Genomic DNA, 21,217 nt, shown 5'->3' with positions numbered 1-21,217 from the left:
CAGGACAAAAATTATTTTTAATGTATTAATCATCTGAAAATTAACATGTAGCTTTACAGAGCACAGTATGGCCTTTACAGTGAGTTAAACAGTAACTAAAAACAACAACAAAAAACATATACCTTGTGATAACTCAGGTGCTCTCTCCTATTAAATCATCAAAAGAGTACAGCATAATTTTTTGCCTTCTTCTCACTTTTTGGATAACTTTCAAAAATATTACTACTTCATTGAGAAAAATTATAACCACATAACATTTGGCAATACAGGAGATTATTATTAGAGTCCTTCTCCGTCTGCTTGGATAAAGATTTCCTATCCCTAGATCAGACCCAGAGGTAGGTCACCTTGATGCGCATTAGTCCTCGCCCAATGGCGAGATCCAGCATCAAACACCTACTGTTGATTGATGGACTAAAGTGGGATCCTCTTCAAATCAGACTGTCCATATCATACAGACAAACACAGCTCAAAGGTCACTGAAGAATTTAGGATACATCTTAACACTGACCCTCTTATACCCACCACACCGGTGCTGGCTTTCTATGTCTATTCCTTTTCCCATTGCCCTTGGGTGGTTTTGCAACAGTGGTAGCAGTAGCCACAACAGTGTCTCATCTGCTTGTTCTCATCTCCAAACAAACACAGAGTGCCTGAAAATGGAAGAAGGAACCAGGAAACTTCAGCTTTAAAGATTGGGAGATTCTCCTTGTCTCAAAAGACAGCTGCTGAAGGGTCAGATATCAGCCCCCAGCTCCTCTGGTCCATAAAGGCCCTTAGGGCACAGTCCTAGGAGAAAAATGGGAGTGGAGCCAAAGACCCCATGGCTAGACTGCACATTTTTGAAATGTGAAGACTTTGAAAAGTCCTCTTAGGTCTTCATTAGTTGTTAAATGTGGAAATAGAGAAGTGAGTGGAGAGCCTACCCAGAGCCTATCAGACTGCATCTTCCATCCTTCCCAATACACATTCATGGCCAGCGAGAAACATACCAAGGGGAGCACTGACAGAGTCTTTCCTGATCATCATCAGCTGAAGTAGGTCTTCAAAGACACAAAATGAAAAGCTTACGGAAGAAGGGGCCAGGGTTGGGTACATGCAACCCTCCACTGTAGAGCTTCCCGAACAAGAATAATTACTGATGTGGAAAGACATTTCCCTGTTAAGTTCTTGGCACAGTCCAGGAAGACCCCAGGTGGCCAGAGCTGCTGAGAATCTGCCTTGGCCTACAGAGCCTATTCCATATCCCCCGGCCGTGTGATATGACTGCTGACTTTGTGGGTGAAGAGGTGGCCAGGGGTGGCAGGCACTGTTTTCTTGTCAATTCTAAAACCTCCACTGAGGTCTGCCCTGGTTTTTAGGCACCAGGGACATTCTGAGAAGAACTGTGTAGTCTGCTGTGACCACAGAGTCATGGCAACGTGAGGTGACCCATCAATGGCCTTGGGGTGCAGAGAAGTTACACTGATGGTCATAATACTCTGTATAATGTTGCTCCATGACCAGCAGTGGGGGGCCCAACAGCCCAGGGAATACTGTGAGAAGTGGTAGTTTTACAGTTAGAATGGGATTTTTTCTGTGTCTAAAACCCTCTGTTACTATGCAAGGAGAAACAAAGAACTGACCACAAGAATGTCTGTCCCTCTGGAGTAAAAATAACGAATGGTTTGAAAATTCGGGCCACTTAGTAAGAGAGTTTGGAGAATTTGAATTAACTATACCAGAAGCAAGCTTTAAAACTTCCTTAAGACATAGTAAATGTGAAGATGATGAATAAAGAGCTAGAAAGCTACCACTCTTTACTTGAGCTTAAACCAGGTACTTACAGGAAGCATGGAAAAGAGAAAAATCTATAAGTTTACAAGTTCAGATGATGGCTGACATTATAAACAAAGTTAACTCCTTAGAAGAAGCATCAAAGCAAATAACAAAACTGCAACTAAAACAACCTTCAAAATCCAGCCAAACAATGAAGAAAAGCTTCAGACAGCATTAATGAAGACTTTGGAGGTAAATTCTAATCTTCAGAGAAGGATAAAGTTCCTTTCATAAGAACCTCAAAAAAGGAAGCATAGAGTGGACAAATTTACTAAAAAGAAAAAATAATCTCATAAAACTCTGTCCACAGAGTGAGTCCTCAATAACAGTTAGATCAGTCCTCTAGGTGAACACTTGCTACAGATGAATAGTTGGGCTGCTGTTCTTGGGGAAGAGAGCAGAGATTGTGCAAACATTATATTGGATATAAGGAAGGCACTGGAAAATGGAGGCTTCTCCGTTGGTGAAGCCAAAGGACTGCTGATTTATATGACTACCAATTTACAAACTTTCAAAGAAGAAGATAAAGTAAATGTACACCAAGTAACTGCAGAAGCTAGAATTCTCAATGCAAAAATCATTTAAAGTCATGTGAAAAATCTCCAACCAAGAAAGCTTTGTTGCAGTCAGAAAACATCCAAGGAGAAAGGAAGAGATGAAAATTGCAGCAGGAATATCATATGCTTCTTGAACTTGATCAAGAATAGGAAACCAAGTTTTATGCATGAAGCTTCCAATTTAGAGAGAATTTACTCCATTTAAGGTAGAAGGAAATCACTCCAAAACAGCTAAAAATATCAGTGATGCATCTGAACAGCCACACACTTAGAAAATTCAATTAAAAATACTTCAGGAAAATTAAAAAGAATCCCTGGGTATTATTAAAACCTTCAGGCGCAGGAGACAAAAGCTCATGTTACTAAGATAAGAACTCTGTTTGCTCAGAGAAACAACAATAACTTTACAAAGCAAATACATCACACAAAAATTGAATGAGGAAGAAATTAAAGGTTCTGAAAACTGTCCTTCCATTGTTCATTAAAAAAAAAAAAAAATGCATTTGGCAGAGGCCTAAGACCAAAGGGCAGGACTCTTCCAGATGGCAGATCCCTGAGGAAGGAGAAGCACTTGGCTGTGATAGGGAGGGAATGAAAAGATCCATGCCCAGTATCCACCAGTTGTCAACCCCCAGGCTTGCAGCAGTCTGGCCAACTCCATCCTGAGTCAGCAAGTTTTCCAGAAGAGCCAGACAGAGCTGTGTAGTTGAAATAGTGATCCTAACAAGAAAGCCTAAAAAGAAGAATTGAGTAAAACAGGAGTGAATAGTCTGGAAAGATGTCAGGAAAGCAGGCAAAATAACAGCCTTCAAATATCCAAAGTTTAAGATGGCCAAGACTAAGTCCCTGTCTTCAGAGCATTACAGTCTAGAGTACCATGCATGGCAACTGAGGACACAACTATTCATTCACCATAAGGATGAATTTTCAAACAACTAGAAATAATCTACAAACATGATAGGCCATTGTTCCAGGAGATCTTTGCCCAGATTTTCCTTTATAGACCTCTAGATCTTCACAAGACATTTAATAATTATTCCTTTCTTAGGAAATTAAACAGAAATAAACCATCATGGTTTTCAGTATTTATTTTCAAGTAATTCATATTATAATCTTTCTCAGAAAGATAACATCCCAAATCAGTCATGCCACATTTTCAAAGTCTTAGGAAATATCTATCTTTAAATTATGCAAGCTTCTTATCTAATGTGTTCCTTAAAAAAAAAAAAAATAGGCTTACCTCATATGAGGTGCATGGGTCATGACTGGCCCTCACTACCGAAAATCATTTCAAGCTCTGGAGACATTCTCAAAGGACCAAACTGGACCTCCCTTTCCTCCATGACCTATAAGTGCAGGGGGAAAATCTCCAAAAGATGAAGGCTTTAGATCTAATCATGCATGCGAGGAAAATTCTTAACAGCAGAGGCTGACCATGTTACAGAAATATCTTGACATATTACATTTATTTGAGCAGAAAATCACTGGACGATAGAACCTTTGATTTACCTCTAGTCAGAAAATTTTTGCCTCATCCCACAGTTGAAAAGAGAGGAGAACCCATGAATTATGGCTACATACTCCTGCCGCCATTTTGCAAAGGCAAGTTTCCACTCACTACTAGTGTGTGGAAATAAGCAGGTGACAACATTCTGAAGTGACTTCTGTATGAGACGATGACCTGGACTGAATGGTCTCTCATGATCTAATGAATCTTCTTTTTATGAGCTTACAGATTTTTCTACTTTGGGTTGTCCCACTTAGATTGGATTCGCTCTGAGATCTCCTTTACCCTAGAAACTTGTATCTTTCCCCTTCATTTGTGACTAGTTGACGTCTTCGGATTGTCCCTTGTCTCGTGTGGAGCTTGTTCTTTGCAGAAGAACATGTCCAGTGGAAGAATCTACTAATAACATCAGCCCTCCACATAAATTAAATAAAAAAATCAGGCACAGGTTAAAATGATAGCTTAAGTATATCTTGAGTATGTTTTCAATGAAGTTTCACCTAGATACCCAAAAAACTGATCCATAGGATGTTAATTTACAACTTTTGGTCATGGTCTTTTATTCTGTGGCAGCCAAATACAAAAACGTACATGAATAAAATCTTGTTTAAAAAAAAAAAAGTTTGCTTCAGACATAATTCCTTCTCGGCTTTTTGTTTCTTGTGGAACTATTGAAGGTTGTCCCTGAGAGGATGTGACTGCCAGGTGACATGTAAGCTGGACAGAGGTAATTGGAGGCTCGAAACCTCCCCCTACCCATGTCCTTGGAATGTACATTCCTCCTACCGTTCCCACACTGGAAACCATTTCAGGGATGCACCCTTCGGAGGGTAATGTGTTGTCTCAACCTTATTTGTCCTATAATCTTTATTATACAAAATCGTATAACAGTGATTTTTAGGAAACTGTATGCCACATTATAGAAAATTAGTGACTTGCCAGAAATCATCCAGGTTACTATTTTAATTTTCCATTTCAATTTATATAGAAGAATACCACTAAGATACTTAAAAACACATGATTAATTTATTAAGTTTTCATTTTTAGATGCAGATAAATGTGAGTGTATAGACAGGAAGTGATGAGCTATAGTTATCTCAACAACAGAGTTTAATTAGAGTGCACTAGTGTGTACAATTCACCTTAAACTCAATTTTGATAGGTATTAAAATTGAAGTGAATAGCTATTCTAAAGTAATTTGAATGCAACCAGCTGAATCTCTACTAATAGTGCATAGGTAAGAGATGTGAAAAACTGATTATCTATTTAAAAATACAAATTAGGACTTTTACTGTTGGAAATTATGTTTCTAAACCCATTACAGACTTAAAAAAAAAAAAAAAAAAAAAGCTTTTTGTGGTAGTAATTCCCAAGATAGCAACAGAGGAAGCTCCTGAATTTCCCTCCTCCCACAGAGGCACCAAATGAACAAACCATACAACTACACTACAGAAATTTCCTCTGAAAGAAATCCAGAAACTAGCTGAACACATTGGGAATGAGAAAACACCTATCCTGAAATGGGCAAGCAGAACTGAGACACACACACTTGCCATAAATCCCATCCTCAGCAAAGCACCATTCAGTCTGGAGAGCTACCCCAAATCCCAGTTGTGAAAACAGAGCATATCAAAATTTATGAGATCCAGCAAAAGCAGTGCTGGCTGGGAAGTTTATAGTGATGAACATCTATGGTAAGGGGGAAAAACTCACAAATAAACAACCTAACTTTACATCCTTAGCAAGGGGAAAAATAGAACTAAGCCCAAAGTTGCCAGAAGAAAAGACATAACAAAGATCAAGGCAGAAATAAATGAAATTGGAAACTAGAAAAACAATAGAAAAGATCAATGAAATTAAGAGCTGGTCTTTGAAAAGATAAAAAAGTAGCTAGACTAAGAAAAAAATGGGGAAGTCTCAAATAATAAAACTATAAGTCAAAGAAGAAACATTACAACTGACATCACAGAAATATAAAGAATCATAAGAGACTGCTAAGACCAACTTTATGCCAACACAGTGGATAACCCAGAATAAATGGATAAATTCCTGGAAGCACAGAACCTACCAAAACTAAATCAAAAAGAAATAAAAATCTGAACAGACCAATAATGAGTAAGAAGATTAAATCAGTAATAAAAATAAAACAAAACAAAACACACACACCTCTCAACAAAGAAAAGCCCAGGACCAAATTTCACTGGTGAATTCTACCAAATATTTAAATAAAAATGTGATGTTGTCAATTGTATGCCAATAAAGCAGGAAAAAAAATTTGCTTCTAAAATTGTATAGAATCAATGCTCTGCTGAATTTCTTAGTAACATCTGTTCCATTTAGAAGATGTTGAAATGCTGAAATTAACACAGGTCCTGGGTTCTTTGAGTAAGGTAAAATATTAAATTATATTAATAAATAATATGCTAAATACAATGAATAGCAAAACAACCAAGTTTTTATTTACAAAATAAATAAATGATTTCCTAATAAGGAATCATTCAATCATTAAATAATCTATTAATTATTAATTAATAGCCATTAATATTAAAACACATTATGGAGTTGCATAATGTTTTCTAAAAATTCTAGGGTTTTTTCTCATTCAAAAAGAATCTTGACAATTATTTCCTTACATTAAATGATTAAAAAAAATTTTAACTCTACACCACGTTAGGAAGGGCATGTTTGCTTTGGGAGCATTTACAACATCAGAGAAACCAACAAAGTATCCATAAATAATGCAATGAGATGATAATTAGTAGGATTCAAACATTCACCATGTACAAGACGCTCATCTAAGTGTGAAAGCTCATTTTATTCTAACAAGAACTCCATGGTGTAGGTATTATTGTAGGTAGGTATTTCACCAAAGCAGAGAGAGATCAGTAATCAAACGCTCAAACTCACAGCTAGTAAGTGTACAGCAGATGTGAAATCCAGTCTGACAGTAGAGCCCGTGCTTTTAGTATCTACACTTTGCTGACTCTCTGTTAGTGTTTTATTAAATTAAGCATTGCCTTAAGCCCCAGAATAATTATAAAATGAAAATACTCTATTGTAAATTAGATTCTGTTTCTCTAATGTCTTATTAAATAGAAGATACTTATGATTTTTTTCAGGAAACAGAACATTTTTCTTTCCAGTTGAAATTCATCCAACAGAAACATGATACAGCAGATACCTCTATGGATTTCTTAAAGTGAAAATATGTATTTACTGAGGACTTGACTTGGAAGTCCTAGATCTCAGAGATTGCTTTGGGAATGTGAGAAAGTCATTATGTTCTGGCTCTCCAGTAATTTATTTTGAGTTTGTTAAATTCGTTGATGTGTGAACTGGTTATCGAAGCTTGATAAACAGCTTATAAATCACTTTGAAGTTGGCAGAAATAAATATTAATGAGTCAATTTTCAAGGAATTTAAAGTCAGTATCTCCTTCTGCTGCTGCCGTAAGTTTTAAAGAGAATCTCAGTTGTTTCACTTAGAAAAGAATCTACAACGTATTAGTAATGATGGGTATTTCTCAAGATAGTCATAGGACGACTGATTTAGCAAATCAAATGATTTGCCTAAAAGAAAAGAATGTTCTTTATAAATCCACCACAGAGTTTCATATGACAGAAATCTTGTTTAAAACTTATTTATAGGGGCACCTGGGTGGCTCAGTGGGTTAAGCCTCCAACTTTTGGTTTGGGCTCAGGTCATGATACAGGATGGTGAGATCAAACCCCAAACTGGGCTCCACACTCAGCCGGGAGTCTGCTGGAGATTCTCTTTCTCCCTCCCTCTCTCTGCCTCTCCCCCCTGCTCACCCACACTCTCTCTCTAAAATAAGTAAATAGAATATTTTAAAAATAAATAAAAACAAGACTTATTTATAAAACACAAGTACAATGGTGATTCTAATCCTTTGAGATACTAAAGCAACCTGCTTCCCTGAGGTTTGCTCAGGGCCAGCCTTAGAATAGGGAAAGAAAAAAGCATTTCTAGGACCAGTGTCTACCCATGTCAGAGCCTTACTGACTTTATCCCATGTGAACCATTTCTACCTTCTCCACACAAGATCAAACAGAATCAAAGGGTGTTAGTAGCTTTCCCAGGCCACATGACAAATGACTAGCAAACGCAGGATTTGAAAAACATGTTTATCTAAGTATGAACCTCTGTTAGTGTTTGAAATAGGAAAAACATTATTTTCTATGTGATAGATTTTAAGGATACAAACAGGCCCTCCAGTTCTTAAAAATACATAATAAAAGGCATTAAAACCTATTTACTTAGAGATATTAGAGAACTCTAACCCTACAAGTTTGCATAGCATGCCAGAAATTAATAATCAAATCTAGGCTTGATTTCAGAGCTCTTGTGCCTGTCCTCCCTTCTGCAGATACTCGATATCGTAGTATTCATATTTGTTTCCTGGATCTTACTTCTTGTAACTAAGAAATACTTGAAGCCTTCAATGTCTTTTATACCTCATTTTGAGTTGGTGTATTATATTCCTCTCAGACGTTCTGGTGCTAATCTGATCTCCAGAAAGGAACAAGCTTGCAGAAAGATTCCAACCACTGCATATGGTTGGGAATCTCGTTCACTGTCTAAGGACACCCAGCTGACTAAATTGGGAAGCAGGAGTTGATATCCAGCTCACTCTCTACCCACCAAGCCATACAAGGGTGTGACATGCACCTGAAGAGGGCACCATGTCTAATCTGGTTAAGGGTACCTTATAGGCTCACATGGGCCCTGCAAAGACCCTGAAAGTTAGGGAAAAAGGTGAGGAGATGATTGCACATAAATATTTTCAGATCCAAAATCTACCAGAAATTAAAGAAACTGACCTATAAAGCTAATGATTAGGATGTTTATTAATTCAGTAAATTAGTACTGGGGGGCGGGGAGATGTCTTCTCTCAGCACCAAGGACTATAATTTTGTTTCAGGAGGAATGATGGAGGGTAAACACCAGCAACAGGTCCTATTTCATTATATGGGATATGAGAATGTTACTCAGGAGGCTGTGAATATGTAAGAAAATGATTCTATAGAAGGTGGGAGAAATAGAAAACTCCTGCTCCCTTTTACTCCATGATTTTGTTTCAAACACTTTCTAAAGTCTTCTTGGAATAAAACACCATGATGTTGCATATGGCACATTTTGAAAAATCATTACACCATCACTGTGACAGATTCTGAAGAGTCTCTGAAGAAACACTTCCGAACATTAAGCTGTCAAGTCTTCATTTAATGAATATATCATTAGCATTTTCTATTTGAATGCTGAACACCTTGGAAATGCTAACAATAACGACCCATTTTTTTGAGCATCAGGCACCATACTAGGTAGTTCGCATACATATTGTCTATCTTCCCAAAAAAGAATACTCCAAAAGTTACATGTTACTCTTCTCTCTCTTTTTTTTTAATCAATGAGGAGACGGGCTCAAAAAATCTAAAGCATCTGGGAATTCCTGGCAGAGGGCAGATTCGAATCCTTGCTGGTCCTGATTTTAAACCTGAGTCCTCTCTCCCTCACTGAACTAACCCTAGGAGAAGGCTTCTACTTCAAGGAAAAAGTGGAACGTAGCTAACCAAACTTCTACTGTAAGATATAGAAAATATACCTTGACTCAAATATGGCAATCCATGCATTCTCCTACTCTTTCCTGAGGCCCTAACTTGTTTAGCTGTCATCATTTTCAAGTTCATAAATGGTGTGCTTATAAAGCACGGAACTTTATATATGGGGCTAATGCCTGAGTTCCAAGCCATGGGTCAGGAGATGTGGTGTGGCTACTTACCTGTTCCGATAACTTCTGTCCATCGAGGTGAGCTTGTGTCACAGCATCATTAACAAGCACGTGGAAGTTCAGGAGCACATGTTCAATGTCGTATGTTCCATGCATGGCATCTGAGAGCTCCTCCAGTGACCGGATGTAGGCATGCCAGTGCGGATTCAGCTCTGCCGTGTGTGCCAAGCAGCCTCTCACGACGTTGAGGCAGTACCCCATGCAAGGCTTGCTGAGAGTCAGGCCCTGGCAGAGAGGACAGTACTGCATCCTCAGCAGGGCCCTGCTGCACTCTTTGGAGACATGCAAATGGTCTGTGGTATTGATGACTTCAATGCCCAGATTCAGCGCCTGCAGAAACGTGCGGCTGGGCAGCAGCGATCTGCCCATCTGCCCCATTACTCTTTGGGGAATATTACCAAAGGGACTAACATCCCGGCGGGCCATCCGGAGGCATTCCGAATATTCCAGGGAACTGTCCGACACGTCAGGGTTAATGAGGTGATTGTAGACGAGAGGGAAAAGACTGTCAAAGAATCGGTTTACAAACTCTTCGGGATTAACATCCGCACCAAATAAATAGAGCCCCACGTCAGTGAACAGCTCCTGAACGGAAGCTGCAGCCTCTAGGGCCATGTTCCTATAGGTGTTGCAGAAGAGAATGCTGGTGTAGTTCTCTGCTTGCCTGATGAGAGTTTCGAGGGTTTCTGTGACAAAAGCAGAGGTAAAACAGGAAAAGGATTAGTATGCATGTTAAAACTGTGCAACTGTCTGCTCCAGACAGTAAATGAGCTTAATGCATCCTACCCAATGCACTAAGGATCCAAATGGGAGTGTTCCGCCAACTAAACCCACGTTAGCCTTCCCAGGATAATGGCTGGTCAACAGTGGGCATTACACACCACACAAATATTTTAAGATGCATTTCCCAGAGTCAAACATCTTTACAAAGTATAGAAATAAAAAAGAAGTTACGATACAGTGGTTCCCTACTTACTCTGTTCCACAGTCAACCGTAATCCACCAATGATGGAAGGAACAGTGTCACTGAGAAGATAATTTCCAGCCGTGGGTTCATGGTTGATAAAAGATTGTCATTAGATATTTGACTAACACCTACTTTATTTTACACTTTTTCTTTTATCCTTTTTTTTTTTTTCCCAGAATGAAAGCTAGTAGATTATACACCAGTTATTGCACAGAGAAGCTCAATGCCCATAGAGAAGACTGATAATCCTCAGGACCCGCCCTAGCATGGTCAAATTAAAAAGAAAGTAAAATAGTTCATGGTTAAACAATGCCTTGACTGGCAAACCCTGTTTGAGTTGTATTAGTCCAGGACAATAACTCTGTGAGCATCTTCTGAACTGTGTTCTGTTGTTCTTATTACCTTATCACCCAAAAACTACGGTGCGACATTTTATTTTCTCACTTAGGGAATGATGCTTCCCAATCAATTTCTCCATAGAAATAACAAAGCATAATTTTTCTACAAATTAAGGAAGGCTGTAGTCATCAGCAAGCAAAAGTTGTATTTCAAAATGATAGCTTTAAGCAGCAGTTGAATACCTTGGATATTCTAGTAATTACATTTTATAATTAGCCTAATTATAATAAATAATGATGCTGGACTGTTATCAATACATAATTAATTGTAAAATACACTCAATAAAATTATCTCCCATAACCCCAGTCTCATCGTTATTTTTAATTGGGTTGTAAAAGACCACACAATAATTCACTAATCAGACCATTGAATATATTATAAAAGGAGATGCAATGACAGTAGAATAAAACGAAATAATAAAAGGCAGAAGTGCAAGGCAAGCTACGAATAATGTGGAACTGTGTCAAGAATATGCCGTAGTGTCCTAAAAACAGATACACAGCAACAACACCAAACCAAACCAAACCAAACCCCTTTATGAAAAGCGCGGACAGATGAAATACAGTATCGTGTATTCTGATTCTATGCTGAGACCATTAAATGTTGGGTTTCAAGCTTTGGTGTGATATATCAAGGTGCCTGCTCCAGACAGAACGATTGTTTATCCCCTAAAATTAATCTGCTGAAATCTAATCTCCAATATGACGGCACTTGGGAGTGAGGCCTTCGGAGGTAACTTGGTCATGAGGGTGAAGCCCTCGTGAATGGGATTAGCGCCTCCACAAAAGAGGCTCTGGAAAGCTCCTTTGTCCCTTCTGCTATGTGAGGACACAGTGACATGACCATCCGGGAACCAGGAAGGAGGTTCTCGCCAGACAATGAATCTGCCAGCAAAAGGATCTTGGACTTCCCAGCCTCCAGAACTATGAGAAATAAATGTTCTCTCATTTATATAGGGCACCCCGTATTCTGTGGCAGCAGTCTGAACCAAAGAAGGGCATCTAGCTTATTATCAAAGGCAACAACTTTTATTATTATTATTATTTTTTTTTTTTTTTAGTTTTTAAAAAATATTTTATTTATTTATTCAAGAGAGGTAGAGGAGGAAGCAGGCTCATCCCAGAACAAGAAGCCTGATGTGGGACTTGATCCCAGGATCATGATCCCTGGGATCATGATCTAAACCAATGACAGATGCTTAACCAACTGAGCCATCCAGGCATCCCCAAAACAATGGCTTTTAAAGGTGGCTGTGACTCTGTTGCAACACAGAGCACTAAGGAAGCAGGACACCTGTTATCTCTGCATCTCCAGTGCCCACTTGAATGTAAGCTATCTACTATACACTCAGTAAAAATGTGAGTAAAAGAAGGCGTCAAGTGAGATTAGCTGCTCTGCCAAGTGGACTTACCCGATGGCCCAGGCAGGGTGAGGAAAATTCAGCCTGCCAGGTCTCTGCAGTGGTGTTTGCAACCCAGCGGGTTTGTTTTGGTTCCCGAGTCTGCATTTAACCATCAACCTCCATGATTCCTTCAACCTAGACAGGTTTTGAAAAACTGCACTTGCAGATAACCTATGACAGGTTCTGCCTGCGTTCATAGAGCAGCTCCACAGCATTCCAGCCAACAGTCTGACCCCACAATTGCCGTCTCAGCCACTACACTCTGCTTTCAGAGACCCGCAAGAGTGAGTGTGAAAAGTGAATTAAACCTGTGGTCTGAACTAAAATAAAACTGCTAAGCTTATATCGTTCTCATTAATAGAGGCTCATGTCGCTCCGCAAACTGTTTGTGGACAAGAATTATGAGGTAGGTTGCAAATGAGATTATTTGCCAATGATGGTTAAATAGCAATGTTTGCAATTTCTCTTAAGATCAAATGAGGATAGATTTAAAGATACCAATACCACAGGCACACTTACATACCTTCCACCATTTTTTCTAAGGTGCGTGCTGTAGACGTGATTGTGACTGATACCCTCCAAAGATTCTCAGTGCAATGAAGGTTGAATGCTACTCCAAGAAATACAGATGTTCCCTCTGATTTCTGCCAATTCTAAGTGATGTTCAAACACAATTTCTTAAAGTAAAAAATAAAATTTTCCTTTATAAATTCTAGTCCCAGTAATTCAGAACTAATAATGAGTAAGGAATATATAGAATTTATCTTTTCAGCTGCTATAACAAGTAGGTTTTGCAAATTATTCTGTGAAAGCAATATTGAAAAAAGATATAAAAGTGTTTAAAACCATTACTTTAATTTTATTTCAGACTAGTTTTCCTTTGACCTTTTAAACAAAATAACTGCAAAATGTAAAAAATGTTAGGAATCCTGTTAGAGCAACATTTTAAAACTTGTCTCTAATGCTGTAAAAATTAAAATATTAGTTTTCATGACTATGTATTATTTTTGCTAACCTTTGAATAAGAGATGACATATGCTCAAATATCAACATTCTGATTATTTCCTGAACATCTAAACACAAAATCCTTTTGTTTTTAAAGATTTTATTTATTTATTTGACAGAGAGAGATCACAAGTAGTCAGAGAGGCAGGCAGAGAGAAAGGGGGAAGCAGGCTCCCCACCGAGCAAAGAGCCCAATGTGGAGCTCGGTCCCAGGACCCTGGGATCATGACCTGAGCTGAAAGCAGAGGCTTAACCCACTGAGCCACCCAGGTGCCCCACAAAATGTCTTTTTAAAATGGACTCTTTTGCAGCAGTTTCTCAGTATGCTATCAACTCATCGCAATATAAAGATTTGTCTTTCAATCTGTGTTAAATCTGATATTGACACATTCCAGTTAATTGGATTAACCTAAACGTATGCTAATATTTCTGAATGTATTTGTGATCCCAAACATTTCTCAACTCCGATGATGAGAACAGCAAATAATTGTTCTTTATACATTTGAATCTTTAATGATGAGGGATAAACATACTTTTGTGAATTTTTGATCCTAATATAAAATGTTAATATATAAACATTTACTATAGAAACTGAACAATCTAGAGGCCAATCCACCAGGTAATTTTATTTTATTTTTTTTTTTAAAGAAAATATGGTGGGGCATCTGGGTGGCTCAGTGGGTTAAGCCTCTGCCTTCGGCTCAGGTCATGATCTCAGGGTCCTGCGATGGAGCCCCACATCAGGATCACTGCTCAGCAGGGAGCCTGCTTCCCCGTCTCTCTCTCTCTCTGCCTGCTTGTGATCTCTGTCTGCCAAATAAGTAAACAAAATCTAAAGAAAAAAAAAAGATGGCAAAATCAGAAGTTGAATTTACTAAAACTTAGTTGTTTGTATTAACTCTGAATTTGCAAACTCATCATTTTGTTCCCCTACTATGTTTTCCAGAGTTGTGTGTTTCCATTTTATGGAATTAGTATTATGATTTCAAAAAGAATTTAAACTTGTCAAAACAACTGTCATATAAACCAGTGATTTTGCTGTTGTGCAAAAGAATAATCCACATACAAAATCAATATGCATAAATCCAAGGTAGGGTAGATGCTAAATAACGTATCACATCTACTTCATTATTAAAGAGAAAACATACTGTCCTTTCATTACAAAGTTTTAATAAGTTAAAAAAAAAACCTTCTAAGCTATACAAATAATAGTGTTCTGTTGGTTGACAAAAATTAGAACATCTATTGAAAGTAAATAAACATTTGCTAGGCTTGCTTAAAGAATTTAAGAAACAGACTAGGGGGGAAAAAAACCAAACCAACATCTGTCTGTTGTTTTTCATTGAGAATTTCAATAAGCTCTTCTTTCCAGTGCTCTCAGACCAAGGCCAGAAACTTCCAACTCTCCTTTTAATGCCTAAGAGTGGTAGGTTGAGTAAGACACTGTACTCTAATTACTGATTGAATAAGAACATAATTTCCCCCAGTTTTATGAATTAATTTATGTATCATCTCATTAAGTAGAAAGTGAAGGTGGAATGCATGAAGTTGATCTCCATCCACTTCCATTTTGAACATTAGCATCTTGTGAAAATTTAATAACAAAATCCCCATGACTAGAAACTCGTATCAACTTTGTTCAGCCCACATTCCCTTTAGAGACATTTTAGAGTACATACAAATGACAGGTAAACTAAGGATTTAGCTTAAATACAACTGGTAGTGATAAAACAAGGTGATACTGATTTAAAATTAAATTTGACAAATTGCAAAATCAGTGAAGACTTACATGCAAGTAGCTTTTTACAACGGGAGAAACCATATTTATGGGGCTTTTATTGCTTTAAAGATAAAGATGATTTCAAAATCTAATGATCATGAAATAACTGTTATAATAACCCTCCTCTGCATGACATGAACAGATATTTTATGATCCTTTTCATATTTTTATTATTTTTGATATATGAACATTTTAAGATACAAAGTTCGAAGTGTCTATTACAATTTAAGACCCCAGATAGTCTCAAACATGGAAATGAAATAGATGAAGAAATATTAAATCCTATCAACTGTGGATAATCAGATGATTTTACAACGGGTACCTGGGTTGAAGAGAAATTTTCAGGAAATTTACATATTTGTGTCTTACAATTCTCAAGTCACAGATTTTGTTACTACCACAGATAATTCCTTACTACCCGGCTACTTTAGAGCTAGTTTGTGCCAGAAGTTATCTTTTCCTCTGTATTGAATCATCAATACATGAGTAGATATGTAGTGACAGACCATTTTAAGAGCAATTTCTCAACCAGTTTTTATAGCATACATATTACAATGAACTGTAATTCCTTCTGCCTTTATCATTTAACAAAAATGCCTTCCAATAATTTTAATATAGTCACATTTAATAATTCCTTTAATTAGTAGAAGACCATCGTAGTGACTCTGAAGATATGCATATTTAAGTAAAAGAAGCAATTACCAATTTCTCCAGTCTGGAAGTTTTTATACTGAATTCATCCCTTTGATATTTGCATATTTCCTGAACTTTTTCATAAAATACGCAAAAAAATTTTTCTAGAATATTAATTTAATGACATATTTTTAAATGTTATAAAATATGATTTATAGTATCATTCTTCAGAAATTAGTCATCTATACAAATAAATAGTAAGTGAATATTAATCTGTATCACCAAAAATTAACATACTGGTAATTAATCTGGTCTCCTTGGACACACTCTGCATGGAAAAATACTTTCTCAACTTTCTCCTTCCTCATTTCCCTCTCCACTGATTTGATTATCATGGTGCTTCACATTTATTACTAATACCATTTTATAATCATTTATGTTCTGAAAATCAATTTATGGCTTTAGCAAGGACTTAAATTCATGTAAGCATTTATGTAACAGATAAAATCCACGCTGAACAACTCACTGTACATTGTTTAAAGTTACTGTGAGAGGAAGATTTTAAATCTAATAATTTTTAAAATAAACCCAGAAACAGGGGTGCCTGGGTCACTCAGTCGGTTAAGCATCAGACTCTTGATTTGGGCTCAAGTCATGATCTCAGGGCTGTGGGACTGAGCCCTGCAGCTGGCTCCATACTCAGCACAGAGTGTGTCTGGGATTCTCTCTCTTACTCTCTCTCTGCCCCTCCCCCACTTGCTCACACTCTTTCCTCTAATAAGTAAGTAAAATCTTTAAAAATAAATAAATAAACTCAGAAATACAATCTAGAAATACAGAACTGTCAAGTAAAACTGTTTTTCTTCACTGAGTTATATCATTTTCTACCATTATAGAAAACTAAAAATATCAGTAACTTTATTGGTCAGGGTTTTCCCCCTTTTTTTATTATTATTATTTCTTTCGTTTCATTCCATACTCCAACACACTGGTCTCCTTTATTTAAAGAAAAACCTTTAGGTCACTTTACTTTATAATCTCATTTTCTCTTTTTGATAGCTCAAGAAAATAGGAATGTTCTATATTTTCAGCTTAGAGTGACACATTGCCCATTCCTTCTTCAATGGACAATCCAACTGTTGTGTTTTTGTCACTCATTATTGAGCTCATTCATTAAACCATTATTTTTGAGTGCCTGCTGTTGACCTCAATACTCAAGTTGAAAAAGCCATATAAGTTTCTGCCCTCATAAGGCTTAGACTCTAAAGGATAGGAAAATATAAAAGCAGGCACATAAATACAATTTATCACTGTATTAAGCAAATACTATGGGAAAAATTATTAAAAGGTAGAAAGTGACAAGATCACTGTTTTGGAGGGCTCTAGGTCAATCTGTCCATAATCAACTCATCAAAAGTAAATTCCCTGTCGAATCTATTCCTAAAAGCAAACTTTGTGAATTTACCAACTATATCCAAACTATCCAAACTATATATAATATTTGGTTATTTGGCACATTAAAAAATTAATTTGATAAACTGGTTTGGGCAAAATGATTTTCTATGGATTGACCATTTAAGATAATGTGAGGAGAAAAGCCTCTACTGAGGAAACAAATTTGAGAAAAGATTTCAATAATGAAAAAAGCCACCCATGAGCAGATGAGGTGTGGTTAGCAGGTTAATAGGAAATAGAAGGCATGGTTCTGAGTTGTGAAGAAACTTGCTGAATAAAAAAACTGAGGAAACTCAATGTGACTGAAGAACAGTGAAAGGAGGGTTTCAAGAAAGATCAAAGAAATCAGAACGGCCTCAGAGACCATGGTAAGGAGTTTGTATTTTATATGCGGAATGAGGACCTACTGGAGAATTTCACACATGAAGAAACGTGATCTGGTTTGTATATTGAAGGATCACGGTGGCTGCTATATGGAGAACAGACCATTGGGACAAAAACAAGAGAGAGAAGACGGAGTTGAGTTCATAAGCTATGATAACAGCAAGCCTGACAGACATGGTGGGCTGGACAGGGGTGGTAGTGGAGTAAATTGCAAAAATCATCACATTGACCGTATGTATTATATGGTATCCAAAGAAACTCGCTGTTGTATGGAGGCAGATGTAGGAAAAATGGGTAAATGAAAGATACCTCTGAAGCCTGTGTCTCAGCAGCTGGATGCACAGTGGTGCCAATTACCAAGATGGGCAAGTCTATGGTGGCACCATGTTTGTGTGCGGTGGGAGCTGGAAAGTCAAAGTTCTATTTTGGACATGTTAAGATGAAATGCCAATTAGAAATTGAAATAAAGCTTTTCAGTACAGAGTTAGAGAAAATAATTTGTGTCTCAGGGGAAAAGTGGAGCCCGGTGACACAGACCTGAGACTGATGGGCACAGAGGGTCAAATCTTGGTAGTGGATGAAATAACCTAAGGAGGGAAGACAGGGAATAGTTCCGAGATGCAGGAAAGGAGGAGTAGCCAGCAAGGAGAATGAGAATAAAAAGCCAGTGAAATAAAAAGAAAATCAAGAGAGTAGACTGTGCCAGAAACCAATGAAAGAAAATGATTCAGGTAGAAGGCAGTCATTCATCATGTCAAACACTATTAAGAGGTCAAGTGAAATGAGGAATAACAACTGACCATGGGCACAGACAAGAGGAGGCTCTTACTGACCTTGACCAGAGCTGCCTCAGCAGAATGTGAGCACAAAAGAGAACGGGAATTGAGGCAATATATAGAGAACTCTCTTGAAAATCCCTGCTATAATGGAAGTAGAAAACCAAGACAGGCACAGGAGGGAAATGTGAGGTCAAAGCTATTTGTTTTAGGAGGAAGGAGAATTTATTGGAAGTTCATATGCTGATAGGAGCAGATGGACCAACAAAAAAATACTGATGGTTGAACAGGGCACATAAGAACGGTTCGAGGACATTCTCTAAATAAACAAAACAAATGTAATCTAGGGCATGTGTGGATACAAGGATACTGGCTACACAGTGGGTGCTAAAGTTGCCAAGGATGGTAGCAAGAGAAGTGAAGAGAGAGAAAGAGAGAGAGCAAGCGAGCGTGGGCTGGGTAATAAAGTCTTGCGTTGATAAGGGAAGATAACCAGAGGTCTGAGATGGTCTGTACTGGTCAATACTGGTGTGTAATCCGCAAGGGGATTTTCTTGAGGAGAAGGAAGCAACTATGTGGGATCAAGGAACACACTCCCCCTAAGCATGGAAGATGCCTGTAGTAGTTGCCTATTACTGTTATAGCAAATGACCACAAGATAAGCAGCTTAAAACAAGAGAAATTTACTCTCTGGATGCCAAAAGTAAAAATCAGAGCCACCAGGCTGAACTCACCGTACGCCAGGCTAAACTCTCTCCAGAAGCTCTAGGAGAGAAACTATTCCTTGCCTCCTCCAGCTTCGTGTGGCTGCTAGCATGTTTTTGGCTTGTGGTTGTGTAAATTCAGTCTCTGCCTCATATTCATATTGTCTTTTCTATGTGTATCTCAAGTCTCTGTCTCTCTTTTAAGGATATATGTGGTAGCTTTTCGGGTCTAGCCAAATAATGTCAGATAATTTTGCCATCTCAGGATCCTTAATCACATCTGCAAAGACCTTTTTTTCAGATTTTTTTTTATTTTCAGCATAACAGTATTCATTGTTTTTGTACCATACCCAGTGCTCCATGCAATCCGTGCCCTCTCTAATACCCACCACCTGGTTCCCCCAACCTCCCACCCCCCCACCTCTTCAAACCCTTCAGATTGTTTTTCAGAGTCCATAGTCTCTCATTGTTCACCTCCCCTTCCAATTTCCCCCAACTCCCTTCTCCTAACTCCCCATGTCCTCCATGCTATTTGTTATGCTCCACAAATAAGTGAAACCATATGATAATTGACTCTCTCTGCTTGACTTATTTTGCTCAGCATAATCTCTTCCAGTCCCGTCCATGTTGCTACAAAATTTGGGTACTCATCCTTTCTGATGGAGGCATAATACTCCATAGTGTATATGGACCACATCTTCCTTATCCATTCGTCCGTTGAAGGGCATCTTGGTTCTTTCCACAGTTTGGCGACTGTGGCCATTGCTGCTATAAACATTGGGGTACAGATGGCCCTTCTTTTCACTACATCTGTATCTTTGGGGTAAATACCCAGTAGTGCAATGGCAGGGTCATAGGGAAGTTCTATTTTTAATTTCTTGAGGAATCTCCACACTGTTCTCCAAAGAGGCTGCACAAACTTGCATTCCCACCAACAGTGTAAGAGGGTTCCCCTTTCTCCACATCCCCTCCAACACATGTTGTTTCCTGTCTTGCTAATTTTGGCCATTCTAACTGGTGTAAGGTGGTATCTCAATGTGGTTTTAATTTGAATCTCCCTGATGGCTAGTGATGATGAACATTTTTTCATGTGTCTGTTAGCCATTTGTATGTCTTCATTGGAGAAGTGCCTGTTCATATCTTCTGCCCATTTTTTGATATGATTATCTGTTTTGTGTGTGTTGAGTTTGAGGTGTTCTTTATAGATCCTGGATATCAATCTTTTGTCTGTACTGTCATTTGCAAATATCTTCTCCCATTCCGTAGGTTGCCTCTTTGTTTTCTTGACTGTTTCCTTTGCTGTGCAGAAGCTTTTGATTTTGATGAAGTCCCAAAAGTTTATTTTGGCTTTTGTTTCCTTTGCCTTTGGAGACATATCTTGAAAGAAGTTGCTGTGGCTGATATCGAAGAGGTTACTGCCTATGTTCTCCTCTAGGATTCTGATGGATTCCTGTCTCACGATGAGGTCTTTTATCCATTTTGAGTTTATCTTTGTGTACGGTGTAAGAGAATGGTCGAGTTTCATTCTTCTACATATAGCTGCCCAGTTTTCTCAGCACCATTTATTGAAGAGACTGTCTTTTTTCCACTGTATATTCTTTCTTGTTTTGTCAAAGATTAACTGACCATAGAGTGGAGGGTCCATATCTGGGCTCTCTACTCTGTTCCACTGGTCTATGTGTCTATTTTTATGCCAGTACCATGCTGTCTTGGTGATCACAGCTTTGTAGTAAAGCTTGAAATCAGGTAATGTGATGCCCCCAGTTTTATTTTTGTTTTTCAACATTTCCTTAGTGATTCGGGGTCTCTTCTGGTTCCATACAAATTTTTGGATTATTCAGATTTATTGATGCAGAGTTCGGTCCCTGCTATCTCCAGATGCCATCATTCTACCTACTAGAATACTGATCGTAGACGACAACAAGTGTCTACACTTGACTTGCAAACTCAGGGGACAAAGATGCTAGTCTAGGCTCTTCCACAAACAAATCATATGAGCCATTTAACTTCCCTAAATATC

The 21,217-nt window shown here is 38.0% G+C and overlaps 1 protein-coding gene across 1 annotated transcript in view; it reads right to left on the bottom strand.

Moving 5' to 3' along the window:
* LOC111146936 (glypican 5) overlaps positions 1–21,217 on the bottom strand; it is a 707,501-nt gene that overhangs the window by 413,452 nt on the left and 272,832 nt on the right. The window contains exon 3 of the mRNA XM_022502687.1: positions 9,684–10,378. Coding sequence (XP_022358395.1) covers positions 9,684–10,378 — 695 coding nt within the window. The remainder of the gene's footprint in view (positions 1–9,683; positions 10,379–21,217) is intronic.

Source organism: Enhydra lutris, unplaced genomic scaffold (assembly GCF_002288905.1).
Source record: "Enhydra lutris kenyoni isolate GAN:26980312 unplaced genomic scaffold, ASM228890v2 scaffoldscaffold15, whole genome shotgun sequence".
Taxonomy (NCBI): domain Eukaryota; kingdom Metazoa; phylum Chordata; class Mammalia; order Carnivora; family Mustelidae; genus Enhydra; species Enhydra lutris.
This window is presented reverse-complemented; position numbering and strand designations above follow the sequence as displayed.